This window comes from Varanus komodoensis, unplaced genomic scaffold (assembly GCF_004798865.1).
Source record: "Varanus komodoensis strain SLA01 unplaced genomic scaffold, ASM479886v1 scaffold9, whole genome shotgun sequence".
NCBI lineage: Eukaryota > Metazoa > Chordata > Lepidosauria > Squamata > Varanidae > Varanus > Varanus komodoensis.
The window spans coordinates 37987511-38001960 of NW_025336598.1; the positions used below are offsets into that span (position 1 = coordinate 37987511).

At 38.5% G+C, this 14450-nt stretch overlaps 1 protein-coding gene across 2 annotated transcripts in view; it reads left to right on the plus strand.

The window, feature by feature from the left end:
- Window positions 1–1954: 1954 nt before the first annotated feature.
- Window positions 1955–14450, plus strand: part of CACNB4 (calcium voltage-gated channel auxiliary subunit beta 4) — a 120410-nt gene continuing 107914 nt past the window's right edge. For both annotated transcript variants that reach the window (XR_006413566.1, XM_044418522.1), the window contains exon 1: window positions 1955–2294. Coding sequence is in view for 1 of the 2 variants with exons in the window: in XM_044418522.1 (XP_044274457.1) it covers window positions 2250–2294 (45 nt within the window). In the remaining variant the exon portion in view is untranslated. The remainder of the gene's footprint in view (window positions 2295–14450) is intronic.

Consider the following 14450-nt stretch of genomic DNA (forward strand, 5'->3'; position numbering starts at 1 on the left):
TAATTAACTAAAATTATATTGATAAAATGAATAAAATCTGTTAATATCTTGAAATATGTGTTTCAGCTTGCTCCCTTTGTATAATTAATCCAGTATTCCCTAGTATATTAGCTCCAGTTGTTTTAAGCTACAACTACTATCATCCCTGACCATTAGCCATGAGGACTGGGAGTTATAGCCCCAGATATCTGGAAAACACAATGATGGGGAAGCTGAATTAGTCTTATAGTCCAAAATTATCATTAAGGTAATAAATATACTTATAACCTTTTTACAGGCAACCCCCATGCTATTTTATTTGTTACATTTGTATCCCACCTTTCTTTCAAGGAACCCAAAGTAATCTCTTCATTTTATCATCACAACAGTCCTGTAAGGTAGGTTGAGTTAAGAGTCAGTGACTAACCAAAGTTGCCTAGTGAGTTTTGTGGCAGTGTGGTGATTTGAACCAGGGTTTCTCTAGTCCCAGCCTAATTCTCCAACCACCACACCGCACCATACCACACAGGCTTTAGATTATAAAAAAGGTTGTATTTTGATTTCTGCTATGATGAATCAATTCTTTAATTTTTTTTATTTTGCAGCAATAACTCTGTTTTCAGAAGTGCTGTTGCAGGTTTTATTTGTTTGGGGTTAGAAGTTCTATCCCTCTTGCTGCCTCTGTGGAGTCTTCTAATTTGTCTTTTAAGTGTTTTGAATGAAAAAGCCTACATTTTCCAGCTCAAGTTAATCCCTCCTTTGTGAAGAGATCCTGAGACCTATTTTTAATGTCTAATACTAAACTTCCTGCCAAGGAATTTTTCTTGCATTAACTAAAAATGCTTGTGAGTGTCATGGTTACCAGTACCTTTACCTTGTGTTGGGTGGCATGTTCCTTTTATGTGAGCAGGAAATAAACCAGTTTCTGCTTATATATCAACTGGAAACTAGGTTTAGCATACATGCAAGCCAGGATCAGGAGCCAGCTTTAAACAAGTCTTTTAAGCTGATTTATGAACCTTAGCTTATTTGGAAGCAGAACTGTAATTCCCCATTGCATGTAACTTTTATTTATTGTATTGTGACTTGTATTTCTACTTGCTGCAAAGGAAGAAACATGGGCTCTGTGAAGGTGCATGCTGCATGTGCGTATCCCGGCTTAGTAAACTACAATTGTGAATTTAAAGTGTGATTTATGAACTGGGTCGATCTGTATGGATTGGATTTTTTTTCCTGAAGGATGAGTGAATGTGGACTCATTCAGAAATCAATACATAATTCTATTATGGGATAAACAATATCATATTTTAAAGTGCAGTTTGCCTCCTATAAAAGACCTTTTTAGTGAAATGCTGCTCCCACTATTCAAATTAGGCAGTGAAACTAGATGGAAAAAAGAAGTGAACCATTTTCTTTTAAGCTTTTGGAAGTGGTGAAGTCTCACCCTGCATTCCTTCTTTAAATATTTTCTGAGCAAAAGATCTGATTCAGAAAAGGCTAGTGGAAACACAGGAAGTTAGGTGAGCTCCCTCTTTGTTTCTATCTTGCCTTCTTGCTCTTATCCCCTTCAATAAAGCTATTGTTTTTCCTCCTTTGATTTAAATTGCTGTTTACCTTAAGGGTTTACTAGAAATGCTGTGGCAATTGGACTTTAGGAAAAGCCCTGCTTTCTTCCCCTACTCCATAAGGTGCATTTGATAGTTAAACCAGTCCGAAAATCCACTCTCACCTCAGATGATTTAAAATGGTATTGAGCTGCTGCTGCTATTATTATTATTATTATTATTATTATTATTATTATTATTATTATTTATTTATTTATTATTACTATTATTATTATTTTATTATTAGCTGTAGGGAATAAATTATAACCAGGGGCATGCTTGTTACAAACGCACAACCCCTCCTCTTCGTCATCCACTATCAAAGAGAAAGCTCTGCCAGTTGACTGAGGCACAGCAGCCCAGCCAATCACGGGTCTCTTGCTGGCTCTGTCATCAGTCCTTGGTTGGGGAAAACGGTTTTGCTTTCATGCTCTGTGTTTGGGAGGCAGATAAAATGCCAGGTCTGGGTTGCCTCTAGGGATAACCTTCCCTCCTATGATGTGAATGGATAGCATCTTGGCTGGGGGGAAATCCACAGGAAAAAATTGAAAAGGCAGGCTGAGTGGCTCTGTCTAGGCCTTTCCCTGCATTTTAAATCCTAGCTGTGGCTTTTGTAGGGATTTCACTTTTGCCTTGAGAAGGGGTTCTTTGGATTATCAGATCTCCATGTATGACAATTTGTACCTGCATGGATTTGAAGACTCTGAAGCGGTAAGCAGTTTTGTGTTGTGTTGTTTTTGTTGGCTTGTTTAAGGAACTGTCCTTTTGTTGGTTCCTTTCTTCCTTCCTCAGAATAGCAAAGTATGCAGAAGACAGGGATGCAAAAAGGTTTGTTTTGTTGACTGTCTGGTGATGTGATGCATATAGTCTGGGGACACCTTAACTAATCTCAGTTATATAATTCCTTGTCCAGCAGTAAAAGAGAGAAGAAGAAGAAAGATTCTGGTGTTTCTGGCAAAGCTGGAATGCATTTTGTGTGCTGTAATTTGCTAATGGCATGCTGTACTTCTTTCCTCATGGCAGGGTGTGAAAGCTTTGTGGATTATAAACAGGGAGAGTGGCTGTCGCTATCATGCATTTTCTGTTCTTCATCTAAGGGAGGGGGGAGTGCTCCGAATGCTGGACTTGATGTTTCATGTCATTTGGGAGCAGTGCAAGTCCTCAGCCTGTGGTGTGTGTGTTTGTACTTAAGATACTGCCTCAGTAAATGATCAGTGCAGATACATTTTATTTTCTTGAACAAAGAAGCAGTACAAGTGGTTGCCGTAGCACAACCCACAGCATCACAATGGCAGTGTGTATGCTTGTAACATGCTGGTTATAGAGACCGAGGTGTAATGATTGCTGATCTTGTCCTTTAAAATAAATCATCAGAGATGTTTTCCTTTAATAGACCTGTACCTCCACAAGTCAGGAGACCAATCCTGTTCGCAGAATACGTTTATATTTGCTTGTATTCATCACTGGGAACCTTAATGCCCATGCCAGTCCAAAACCATTTGAATACAGATTGGAAAAAAGTCGTCATTCCAGATCAGCAACCATGTAGTCGTACTATCGTGGGTGTCCCTTCATTTTAATTTTTTCCCTTCAGTGACTTAAAAGAGTCCTCAAGGGACAACATTATCCTTGGGTGAAAAGAAAACTGCTTAGATTGACACAACTATGTACATGCTGTTCCATATTAAACAGGGATGTGTTACATAAGGTTTTATAGCCAAAGCATAAGATACACAGATTATAACATAAAATAGTGTATGCGTCAATGCAGACGTATGTGACCAGTGATGCGCTATCCACATGAAAATGGATAAGATCATATATATGTCTTCAGATTAGTCTTGCTTCCTGTCTGTCAATGTGATTCTCTTTGGGCTGTAGCTGCAACAAACAGCATGTCTAGATACTGAATCAAATATTAATAATTTATTACTATGGTCAGTATAATTTGGCACACAAATAATTAGAAATGTTAGGGCAAACTAATTCTGAAGAAAGACATGGTGGATGGTGGATGACAGGGAAGCTGAATGACAAATTTCCTATAATGTCTCCTGTGATTAGTTTTGGAAACTTGTCTGTATGTGTGTTTAGCTGATCTTTCTGCATTCTGGAGGTATATTTTATATTTTCTTTGACTGCCATGTCAATATCATGGTTCCTTTAAAAAAAGATTTTATAAGTGTGTTCAAGCTTTCTTTAAAAACTACAGCAAATTTTTAGTAAGTTGATTTGGGAAGGAAGCTCACATTGGATTACCTCAGCATGTGGCTTTAAAGGCTTTAACAATACTAAACTATTGATAAGTGCAGACAGCCAAGCTGGTTTGGAAGTGCAGCCTGGTGCATGAGTTGAGGACACTTGGGATCCACATAGTTCTCAGAACTTGCCCTGAGTGTGGCCTGAGACTTACCTTCTTTTCTATCTCATATTCTTGAGCTGGAAGTGTAGATGGTTGGATCCCGACTTAGTCATACTTAGAGTGGACCCAATGAAAACAGTCATGACTTAGTTAATTCCCACAGATTTCAGTGGCTCAACCCTAAGTTTGACTAGGTCTGGATCTAATCCAGAGGGAACATAAGAACATAAGAGGAGCCAGCTGGAACAGGTCAAGAATCCCTCTGGTCTGGCGTTTGGTTCACATATTGACAAACCAGCTGCCTATGGCATCCACAAGCAGGATATGAGTACAAAAGCACCCTCTTGCCCAAGTTCTCCCTCAACTGGTGTGCATAGGCACACTGCCTGAGATAGTGGAAACATAACCCATCACTGTTCATGGTCATTGTGTGTATCAGTGGATTGTAAAGTGCTTAAAAGCAAAATGCCTGAAATAAACGGTTTACCATATATGGAGGTCTTTGTAATGGGTTTTAAATGCGCAGGTGTTGCCCATTGGTCAGGCACAAACTCAGCATATTTCCTAACAACAGCACCGTCTCCTGACAGGGTATCCTATTTTTCCCATGCACTTGCTGAGTTGTATTTTGTAGCCTGGAGCACATTTTTCCTCTAGATAGGTCTTTCATGGCTATTGTATCTGCCATTTGGAGAATAGCTTACAAGTGTCTTAGGCCACTACTGGATATTGTGAGTAAAGTGAGTTATGATATACCACAGTTCTCTCCCCCTTTCTTTGTTGCCCATTTATAGAGTGAAATGCATTATTAATGTTTAAACAGTTGATTCATTTTTTTCTTTATGTGCAATCAACGAGTTCTCCGTCTACAGTCAGCCACTGCAGGAATACTCATCTTAATAGTAATGCTTGGTTGGCAGCCTGGCAGGTGTTCAAAAAAGGCTGGAGAAAGTTGTATGAGCTCCTTCACTATCACTATGGAGCATGTCTTTTTGATTATCTGTCTAGCTAGAGATAGATGTAGATGTGCAGCTAGCAAACACTTTTACATCAAGACATGGGGTATTCCAAGCAGGATGTTTGACCCTGATAAATGGCAAATACAGCAGGAGCTCCATATCCACTGGTTCAGTTACCAGTTTCACTTCGCTTGACCTCAGTTTGCAAGAGAAGTCATAACGTGCCAAAGAGAGTGTAAAGTGCTGTAAAATGTCAAAGAGAAATAGTAAAGTGCTTCCTTTAAGTGAAAATTCTTGATATAATAGGGAAAAATGTATGTTGTTGCTAGGATGTATGATAAGAACAATTCTTCTATCTGTGAAATTGTAAAAAAAAGAAATATATATGTAGAATATATAGTTTTTGCTACTATCTGTGGTTTCAGGCATCTGCTGGGGGCTTGCAACCTACCCCTGTGAATGCAAGCGTCCTGCTATATTCTCATTCATCTTGTCCTGCTCCACAAGCATAACTTATCCTCCTGCCACTACTCTCCAGTATGCTGGTGGCAATAGATATAGGCTGTTGTGTTACAGTCTCTCAAGAAGTATGAAACAATCGCAGAGGCCTGTTCAATGGAATATTAATTGGAATCAAGTGATTGAAACGACATAGATCTGTCTCCCTGACCCTCTTTTTTTTAATAGGATGGTGTTGGGCCAAGATTAAGTGTTAATATTGACTTTAAGGTGGGATTAGAAAAACATCATCAAACTCGTTCTTAATAATGCATTTAGTATAACTTAAAGATGTGTTATATCCAAATTTAAGTGAATACAGAGTCTTCAGTTCAGTAAAAGTTGAAACTTCTGCCAGTGCGCCAGCAAACTATCGGGGTTTCACTAAAGGAAGTAATTGTGGGGAAGAAAGCTTTTTTATGTACAAATATAGTCATATGTCTCACTCAGAATATGCATGAGTTAAGAAAGAGTCTGTGAACAATTCTGGTTGATAGGAATACAAGCTGCTCAACCCAAGTGCTCAGCTGGCAATGAACATATGAAAAGCATAAGGAGGCGTACTGTACTTGCTCTCTTGTCTGTAATAGGCAATTCTGTAGTTAAAGGCTCTATCCTGTTGATGCAACTAGCACATTGTGAAAGGAGTGTATCAGAATGCATTGGAACTGTAACAGTCATATTGTCCTGCAGTAGGCCTTTATCATCAAGTTCAGTGCCAGTTGTGTGTTGTGCTGCCAATTCATATATAGAATGGTGATTTTTAAGAAGATGAAATGGTTGCCTGTGCCTGGCTTTGTCTTGTCCATTCTTTCCAGAGCAATCCAAATGTTCTTCTTGGATAAAAGAAAGCCTGAAGTGGGTGTCAGCAGTTTATTGCTGCCATACATTTTCAGAAGTCTCAGCTTTTTAAATGAGCAATTTTATGTGCAGATCTCAGCTGGGTTGCTGACATTTGGGGAAATGCAGACTCCATTACAAGGATCTCATGGGGATATCATACTCCTTGTTAGCCAAACAAAGACAGAATTCTATAAGAGACAAAGTTTTTTTCCTTTAAGAGTTGGCTAGTATAACAAATGACAGGTAGGGAATTCAGTGACAGGGCCAGGTAGACACCAACTACTACCAAGTTATTTTAAGCAGGTGGGCCAGCCTTCCTAGTTGTAACAGAAAGCAATAGAAACATTTAGAGCATAAGATTTTTAACGAGTGTACTCCATTTGTAAAATGGGTATGTTTTTTCTAGCCTGTCTCCTGAAGACAGGCAAGAAAAATGTACTCATTCTACAGATGTTGAATTTCTTGATAACATGTTGCAAAAATGCATGTTGTATGTTTTGTGATTTTATGTCTAGTCTGCTTATGAGATCAAGTACTTAAGTTATTGGCACTGGAAAGTTTATAGTTCTTATTTTGTTCTTGTGGCACACTGTCCTTAACTGAAGTGTGGTAGGCTGACAATGGAGGCCTCCTTTCATTTGTGGTGACATAATTTACCTTTTTATTGAGTTAAAATCCTCACACTTGCTAGCAAGTTCATAATGTTTGCTTGTTTTTAAATGTATTCATGCTATGTATACATTGATTTTATTTTGTGCTCTCAGTGGTTTCCCATTGAGATTGCTGAGCAATTTCACACTTGCCTAACTTCAGCAATGCTATACTGTCTGTTGTTTCCAGACTATTCAGTAGGCCCACAAGAAAAGAATGCAGAAAGACTTTAAAGTCCTGCAAAGGTAGCTACACTTTATGTAAAATCTCAGCAGCCGCATAGACTGTGCCATTTCCAAAGATCTTTTACATAATTTCTATGCAATGCTGGATAATCTGTGCTTCCCACACTGGGAAAGATGGATTCCTCATGTTTGTACAGCTTGCTGGGCATATCTTTTGTGGTGTATGTTCTGTGTGCATAATCAGTTCAATACAGATTCTTTTTCATTAGTGTGTGTGCCATTAGAATGATAAATCCTGAAAGATAAACATTCAGAGGTACTGTGAGGTCTCATCTTGCTAATAGTGGATAACTTTCTTCCTGATGTGATGTTTCTTGTTTGTTTTGTTCTTCTGGCACACCATATTGATTTAGATTATGGTAGGTCGATAATAGTGGCCTCATATAATCTGGTGGTGTGGCCTACTTTTTTTTTTTTTTTTTTGGAGTTAGGCTCTTATCCCTTATCCATGCTAATCAAGTACCTGCTGTACCTGAAGTAATGTTTCTCTTGATCACCCTAGCCAGGGTAGCGCTTATTCCTGAAGAAGAAATGTTCCAGCAATTCCACTATAAATCCAAATTGAGTAAGGGTTGTTTCTCATATGCTTGCACAGTACTTTATGACTTTGCCTTGAATATGTAGGTTTCTTTCATTGATAAGTATGATATGTAATTGTGATCGTGTAAGGCATTTTCACAACTGCAGACCATTACTTGATGTGACATTTGCAGTGGAATTTGCACTTTTGAAGTTCGTCACTGGTACAACATCATCATGAATGGATCCAGCAAATAATCTAGATCTTCCTTCCCCATGTGGAGTCTTTCAGATATTTTGGTTGGCAACTCCCAGAATCCCCAGGCAACATGTCTGTCCAGGAGATTCTGGAAACTGCAGTCCAAACACATCTGTGGGGGGACCAGGTTGAGGCAGGTGGATCCAGTAGTATTCAGGATCATAGATTATAGAACTGGAAGTGGGCATTTAGGTAATTGAATCCAGTAAATTGCTCAATGAAGAAATCCAGTTTAAAACTATCCTGTCTGTGGTTGAATACCTCCAGAGAGCCCACTACCATCCCAAGCAGTTGCTTCCATTGCCTGGCTGCTGTGATCCTTAAGACATTTTTCCTGATGTTCCTGAAATCTGCCTTCCTGAAACATAAGCGCATTATTTCATGTCCTAAAATTTAGATGACAGAGAATAGGTTGTGGCCTTCTTTTGTGTGACAACATTTTAGGTACTTGAAAAGTGTTGTCATATCCCTCCTCTGTCCTTTTTTCTCAAGGCTTGCTCAGTCTTTCCTGGCAAGTCTTAGTTTCTAATTCTCTGGTCATCTTTGGTGTCTTTCCCTGAATTTGTTCCAATTGACCAGAAACCTTTTTAAACTGTGATCCTAGAAGTAAAGATAATATTCAAGGTGAGATCTTACCAGTATAGGCGCAAGAGCTTTTCCATAATGGAAATAATTCAATAGGTGTCAGTTTTGCCAAGTGTTAAATTAGGGTTCTAAGCTGCTGCCCTTCTGGTAAGTTGTTATGGATTACAAGAAGGAGATCAGAAGCATTCACTTCTACTTTTAAACTAGCCAGAGTTATAGCCATGCTTGGGAGAACACTAGTTACTTTAACATTTAAGTTAGTATAATTATTCTAGCTCGTTCATTAAATATGGTTTAAACTAACTTTACTCTGAGGAAATAATGGAGAACTCAGTTTAGTTTAACTTCCAGATGCTTCTAAACTTCTCTTCTTTGACGTAAACTTCAGAGAGACTGAGTTCATAGTTTAGTGTTACATTTGGGCAGGTCCATATTTCCTTATCCCCTTGGGTGTGTTTGTATTTGTGTGTGGGGGGGGCAGGTACAGTTCAAACTAGAAAAGCAAGATGGTACCCTAAACCTGGATGTCAAGAACTCATCGATATTAATATATTTTGTTTTTTCCTCTCCTGAATGAAACAGCTGAGTGTATTCACTTGGTATTCCAAGTTGAAGTGTAGAATTGCACTAAATGAGTGTATCATGTTTCATTCTAAATATTGCAAGATGTGTACTAGTTTAACCTAAGATCTTAGTTCTGCTAATGACTGCTTGGAAAAGAGGTATTCTCGTTATTATGCATAGAGTTGACCTCCCAAAGCTGGTGCCTGCAAACTATTATACTGGGGTTGATGGGAACGGTAATCCAACAGTCACATTAGGGACTCTATTCATAGACAGAACTAAGCATATATTCATCTAATGAAACCTCAACCAAGAAAACTCTTTTCGGGAACAAGGCAATTTAGCATGGAAAAGTAGGAGGCAGTGTTCTTGATACTTAATCCTTTCCATAACCATTTCTTTCTTATTCAAGGTTGCTACTTTCTTATCCTTGTCCCTTCTCAAATCTGTTTCTTATTCCCCTCCACCCCAGAGTTTCCATCATGTTAGAGTTTCATTGCATGCAAATGCTGTAATGCCCTTATTCATCAAACAATGCAGCTTTCAGATGACAGAGCTCTTGTGCAGATTTCTGATTAGGATGCAGAAGGGACAGATCCTGTTCCCACATGTCATCTTCTCCTTCTTGTACATGACTTGCATTCTTCAGTAGATCCATAAGGAAGAGCTTCTGGTAACCTTGGTGGCCAAGTTCTTTCAATAGTGACAGATATAAAATGAAAAAAAAATGAAAAGGAAGTGGGAACAGAGAATCTTGACAGTTTGATTATTCTTAGGTACTTGTATATCTTAACGGGTGTTTTGCTACAAAATCCTTAAGAGACAACTTTCAGTTCTGACCTTTTCTGTATCCTAATCATCTGTGTATTGAGAGAGGCATGAGAACACAGCATTACTGTGGGGTGCTACTATGAAAATCATGCATTTCTTGCTACTGGATGCATATGGCAGCCTGCAAATCACGCACTGAGGTGTTCTTTTTCATAGTCCCAGTAGAGCAGATATGATTTACAGAGGTCAATGGAACTAGTTGTGAATAAGTTTGCCTAGCTGCTTTTTATGGTAAAATATCATCTAATATGAGATATTCATCAATTTATTTCCAGAATATCTTTTGTGCTCCAGGTTAGACCAGAGATCCACAACTTTTTTGGACCTGTAGGCACATTTGGAAATTTGAGGAATTGCTCTGAGCATCACCACAAAATCCCTAATCAGTGGGTTGCTGTTCTGGTTCTACTGATGGATATTATAGTATGTCTTACTTAGCAATAGCTATTGTTTTCTGTCTGTTGGACATCACAGTGCCCTTTAATTATGATTGTCTAATTCAGACAACTGCAAACAGTACAAAGACAGTGAATGCTTCTTTTAAACACATAAACATAACATTCATACCATTTCATAACATTCAGTAGTTGGTTCTTTTGGGGAGGAGGCTATTACAGAAATAAATTTTGTACTGGAGGAGTCTTTAATATATCTGTCTTTAATATCACTGAAGTACATACTGTTTTAAATTATTTAACTGCTTCATGGAAATGAAGGGAAAATAACTTGTCTGTATTCTTTTGAGACCTAAAAGACTGATTATTACAAAACTGGACGGATAAACACTCACTTCCTATAGTGCAATGGACTGAGGACCTAACAATGCTTTTGACAGAGGAACAGAACACATATACACTCCAACTTCAAAGGGATACTTATTTGGATTTTTGCTCCACTTTTCTTGAAGCCTATGTATAAAAAATTTAAGCATTTCATACAAATAATATATGCATGTTAAAAAGTTCCTTTTTCTGGCCCATGGAAAACTCTTTGCAGGCACCATTGGAGACTCCCTATGGATACCATGTTGGGCTATATATATATATGCTTGAGCAATCTTATGTTCATCCTAGGTAATATGGGATATCAGACTTGTTTTTAGGAAGCCTATGAGATTTCTGCAGTTAACATTGTTCCCTCTCATTTCTACTTTTATTTACAAGTGTCTTAGGAAAAAAGTGCACAAAGTTTGTATATACTTTTCTATGTATTTTCAAGTATATGCATATTTAGAGGATTTTTTCAAATTAATGTCAGGAACATTTGCAATAGAGCACTCAAAGTTGTATCCTCTGAAGTGCTTTACAAATGGATATTATACAGTTATTTACAGTTCTGATGTTTAATATGTTTTCATAAAACCCATCTCATTACACAGGTTTTCCCCAAAGTGTGACATGGCCTGCTGTGTCTTGTAATACATTGCAGGGTATGAAGTTTTATCGCTGATTTATTTTGTATTGTATTCTTTTGTTGTTATTTTTATTGTCATTTTAATGCCATCATATTTTCATCACTTTGATACCTCTGTGGAAAGTGGTATATAAAATTGACTAATTAAATAATAAACCTATGGTTTGTTGTTTTAACTTAGGGATTGTTGATCAAACAAAGTTGGTTTTCTCAGTCCCTGTTTTTCTCCTTTCTCCCTTTGCCTACTCTTCTCCTGCTCCATATTCCAAATATCTCTGTAGCGCTCTGTAGCTACTCTCTGCAGAGTGGCTGATGAATATGTGTGCATGTGTATTGCAGTTCTTGCCTGTTACTTTTATAGCATGGGAAAACAGCCCATAAATAACCCGTGGTTCTGGAGTTGCATGTAATGGCCATCCATGGTTTGAACAATTCAGAGTTTACAACCTGACAACAAACCATGGGTACTTTTTTGTTTGTTTGTTTATGGTTAACAAACCATGCTTTGTTAGCATGACCATATTCAAACATCACAACAACCAATTAATTCAACAACTCATACCACAGGTTAGCCTTATGTGCAAATCAGACCAATGCATTTTCTAAAGCTCAAGTTTTCTTTGTTCAAGAGTGGTATATGGTTTACCAGCAAGCACTAGCATATTTGTGTACTATCACACTCATTCTTTTTTTAACCTCCAGAAGCACTAATTTTAAAGCAGCACCGTTGTGAAATTAGATTCATCACTTATTCTCACGAGGTGAAATGCTCTTGTCAGCTCTCAGAAGTACCTTAACTTCTGAGTCAGTGTTCTGGGCTAAGAAGATGCTGCCTTTTCAAACAGTACAAGCCAACAGCAGCAGGCTGCTGGTATCAGAGTCCTTCTCTTGACATGACATGGGGTGGTATATGGATCTAAGAGACAAGAAGTAGCTGTGGAAAGATATTCACCTAGTGTGTACTCAAGTGGTGATAGGTTGGCAGAGATGACTTGCATAAGCACTAGACATTTATCACCCTAGCTTCATCCTGGAGCCCTGTCCTTAAACTACGTTGGTCCTGCAACATGACTGGAGGCAGGGGAAGAAGGATGCAGAATAAATTCTGTGGTAGGACAGTCGGTGTTAAGTTTCTATGATCATGCTGGTCTGCTGTCTAGGTCTGTTTCCTTGAGTCGAGCTAGATCTGTGGAACAGGGTGGATCCTAGACAAGTTGTGTGAGATACAAACTCTGAGATGTCCGAATTTTTCTGAGTGTGGATTTGAATCTTGGGAATAGGCTGGTCTCAGCTCTGATAGGAATTACTATCATTCTTTCCATTTCAAAGAGTGCTATAAAGCTTAATTTGGTTACTGTATTTCCTAAGATTTTTGTTTTGCAGTTATTGTTATGCAGTGCCCTACACTACTGCTTCTAGTAAATTTGGATGAATGCAAAAGAGAATGACTTCTGTCAACCATTCAGGGAATGGATTCAAGCTGGCAAGTGTTGGGCTTCTCAATTCAAGACATTTATTGCATGCTAATGATCCCTAACTCATGGAAATCTGTGGGTCCTTGTACCATTGTCATCTTCCATCATTCAATATCTTTGAGAACTTTATTTATGACTGGCATATATTAAAGAATTTACCTATACAAGTGAGTGAGATCAGAGCTGAATGGCCTTTTAATGGACCAAAATTTTGGCTTGGGGAATTTCTAGATGGAAGGCTCCCAGTGGTATCTATCAAAGGATATTGTGTAGTTATTTTGCCTTTTCTTTGTCAGTGGATTTGTTTGTGGAAACAAGATGGAAGAAGTGGTGGGAAAACATGGGAAGGCTGCAAGGGCCAGATGATGTCATCTAGACCCCCCCCCCCCAATAACATTGCATGACCAGGGCAGGGTAATTGCAGAATAGACACCTCATCTGGAAGCAACCTCAGTGGTGTGTGTTTGACTGGTCACGAAAGAGTTCTCAGAGGTGTGAACTAGGAAGCAAAATGGCATAAAACCCAAATGAGCTCAGCTATTTAAACCCTTTAGTGAGTTTTTGTATAATTTACTGAAATTAAGCTGAGGTTACAGTCCTAAAATTCATTCAACTGGGGAATACATCCAATTTAACTCCATAGGATTTCTGAATCATCCTGCTTAAAATCAGCCTAAGAGTTTGAAGCTGTGTTCCTGTGCACATTTACTTGATAGCAATTCCCTCTGAACTCAGTGGCATGTAATTATGAGTAAGGACTGGGCTGCATATGGAGCATCATAAGCCCAAAGAAGGACCGAATCTGGGGTAGAGCTACACAGATAGGAGAGGGCTTGATTCTTAATGGCTAAGTCAAAAGAGGCAGAGTGAAGGTTTAGCCTTCACTCTTACAGTGTCCCTGGTTTTGGCCCTTTATTTTTTCTTTTCTTTCTTTTTTCTTTTAAGAAAGTAATGGATACCATTCATTCCTTTGGAAAATTCCTTTGGAAGAATTTACTAGAAAACTTAACCAAAGAGCTAAGAGCCATGGGCAATAACGCACTTGACAATGATCTTTACATATGCTGGCAACCAGCCAGAGCAATGTGGGTTGAACCCTCCACGATCACATGTAACCATCTGGAGAGACCTTGTAAAAATCTCCCTGGCTAACTCTAGGTTGGTAGTCCTTCAAAACTAAGTTTAACCTACAATTTTATATACTCATATCTGGATCTTACACAGGTTACCATCCATAGGTCATTTCATGCTTGATGTGTTTTGTTTTCATGTTGAATTGTTTGATGGAATAATAATAAATAAAAAGGTAAATTAAAGATTTAGGGAAAATGTGATGGGGCAAAAATGCTCACTGTCTTTACCCTGAGTTTCCTAGCCCTTGCCAACATGAATCCCACAGGAATTATGATAAGCTTTAGAAACATAGAAATAGAGCAATTCAGAAGGGGCCTCCAAATCCATCTAATATGACCCCCAGCTCCAGCCAGTTCTGCTCATGGCATGCCTTTGCGCAAGTGTACCTTTTCAAATTACATTTACACCCTGCTCAAAGCAGCTTACACAATTATTTTTCTCTTAATCTTACCCTCCCTGTGAGGGAGGTTGGACAGAGAGTTTGTGACTGGCCCAAAGTCTCCCAGGTAGCTCCATGGCTGAGTGGGGA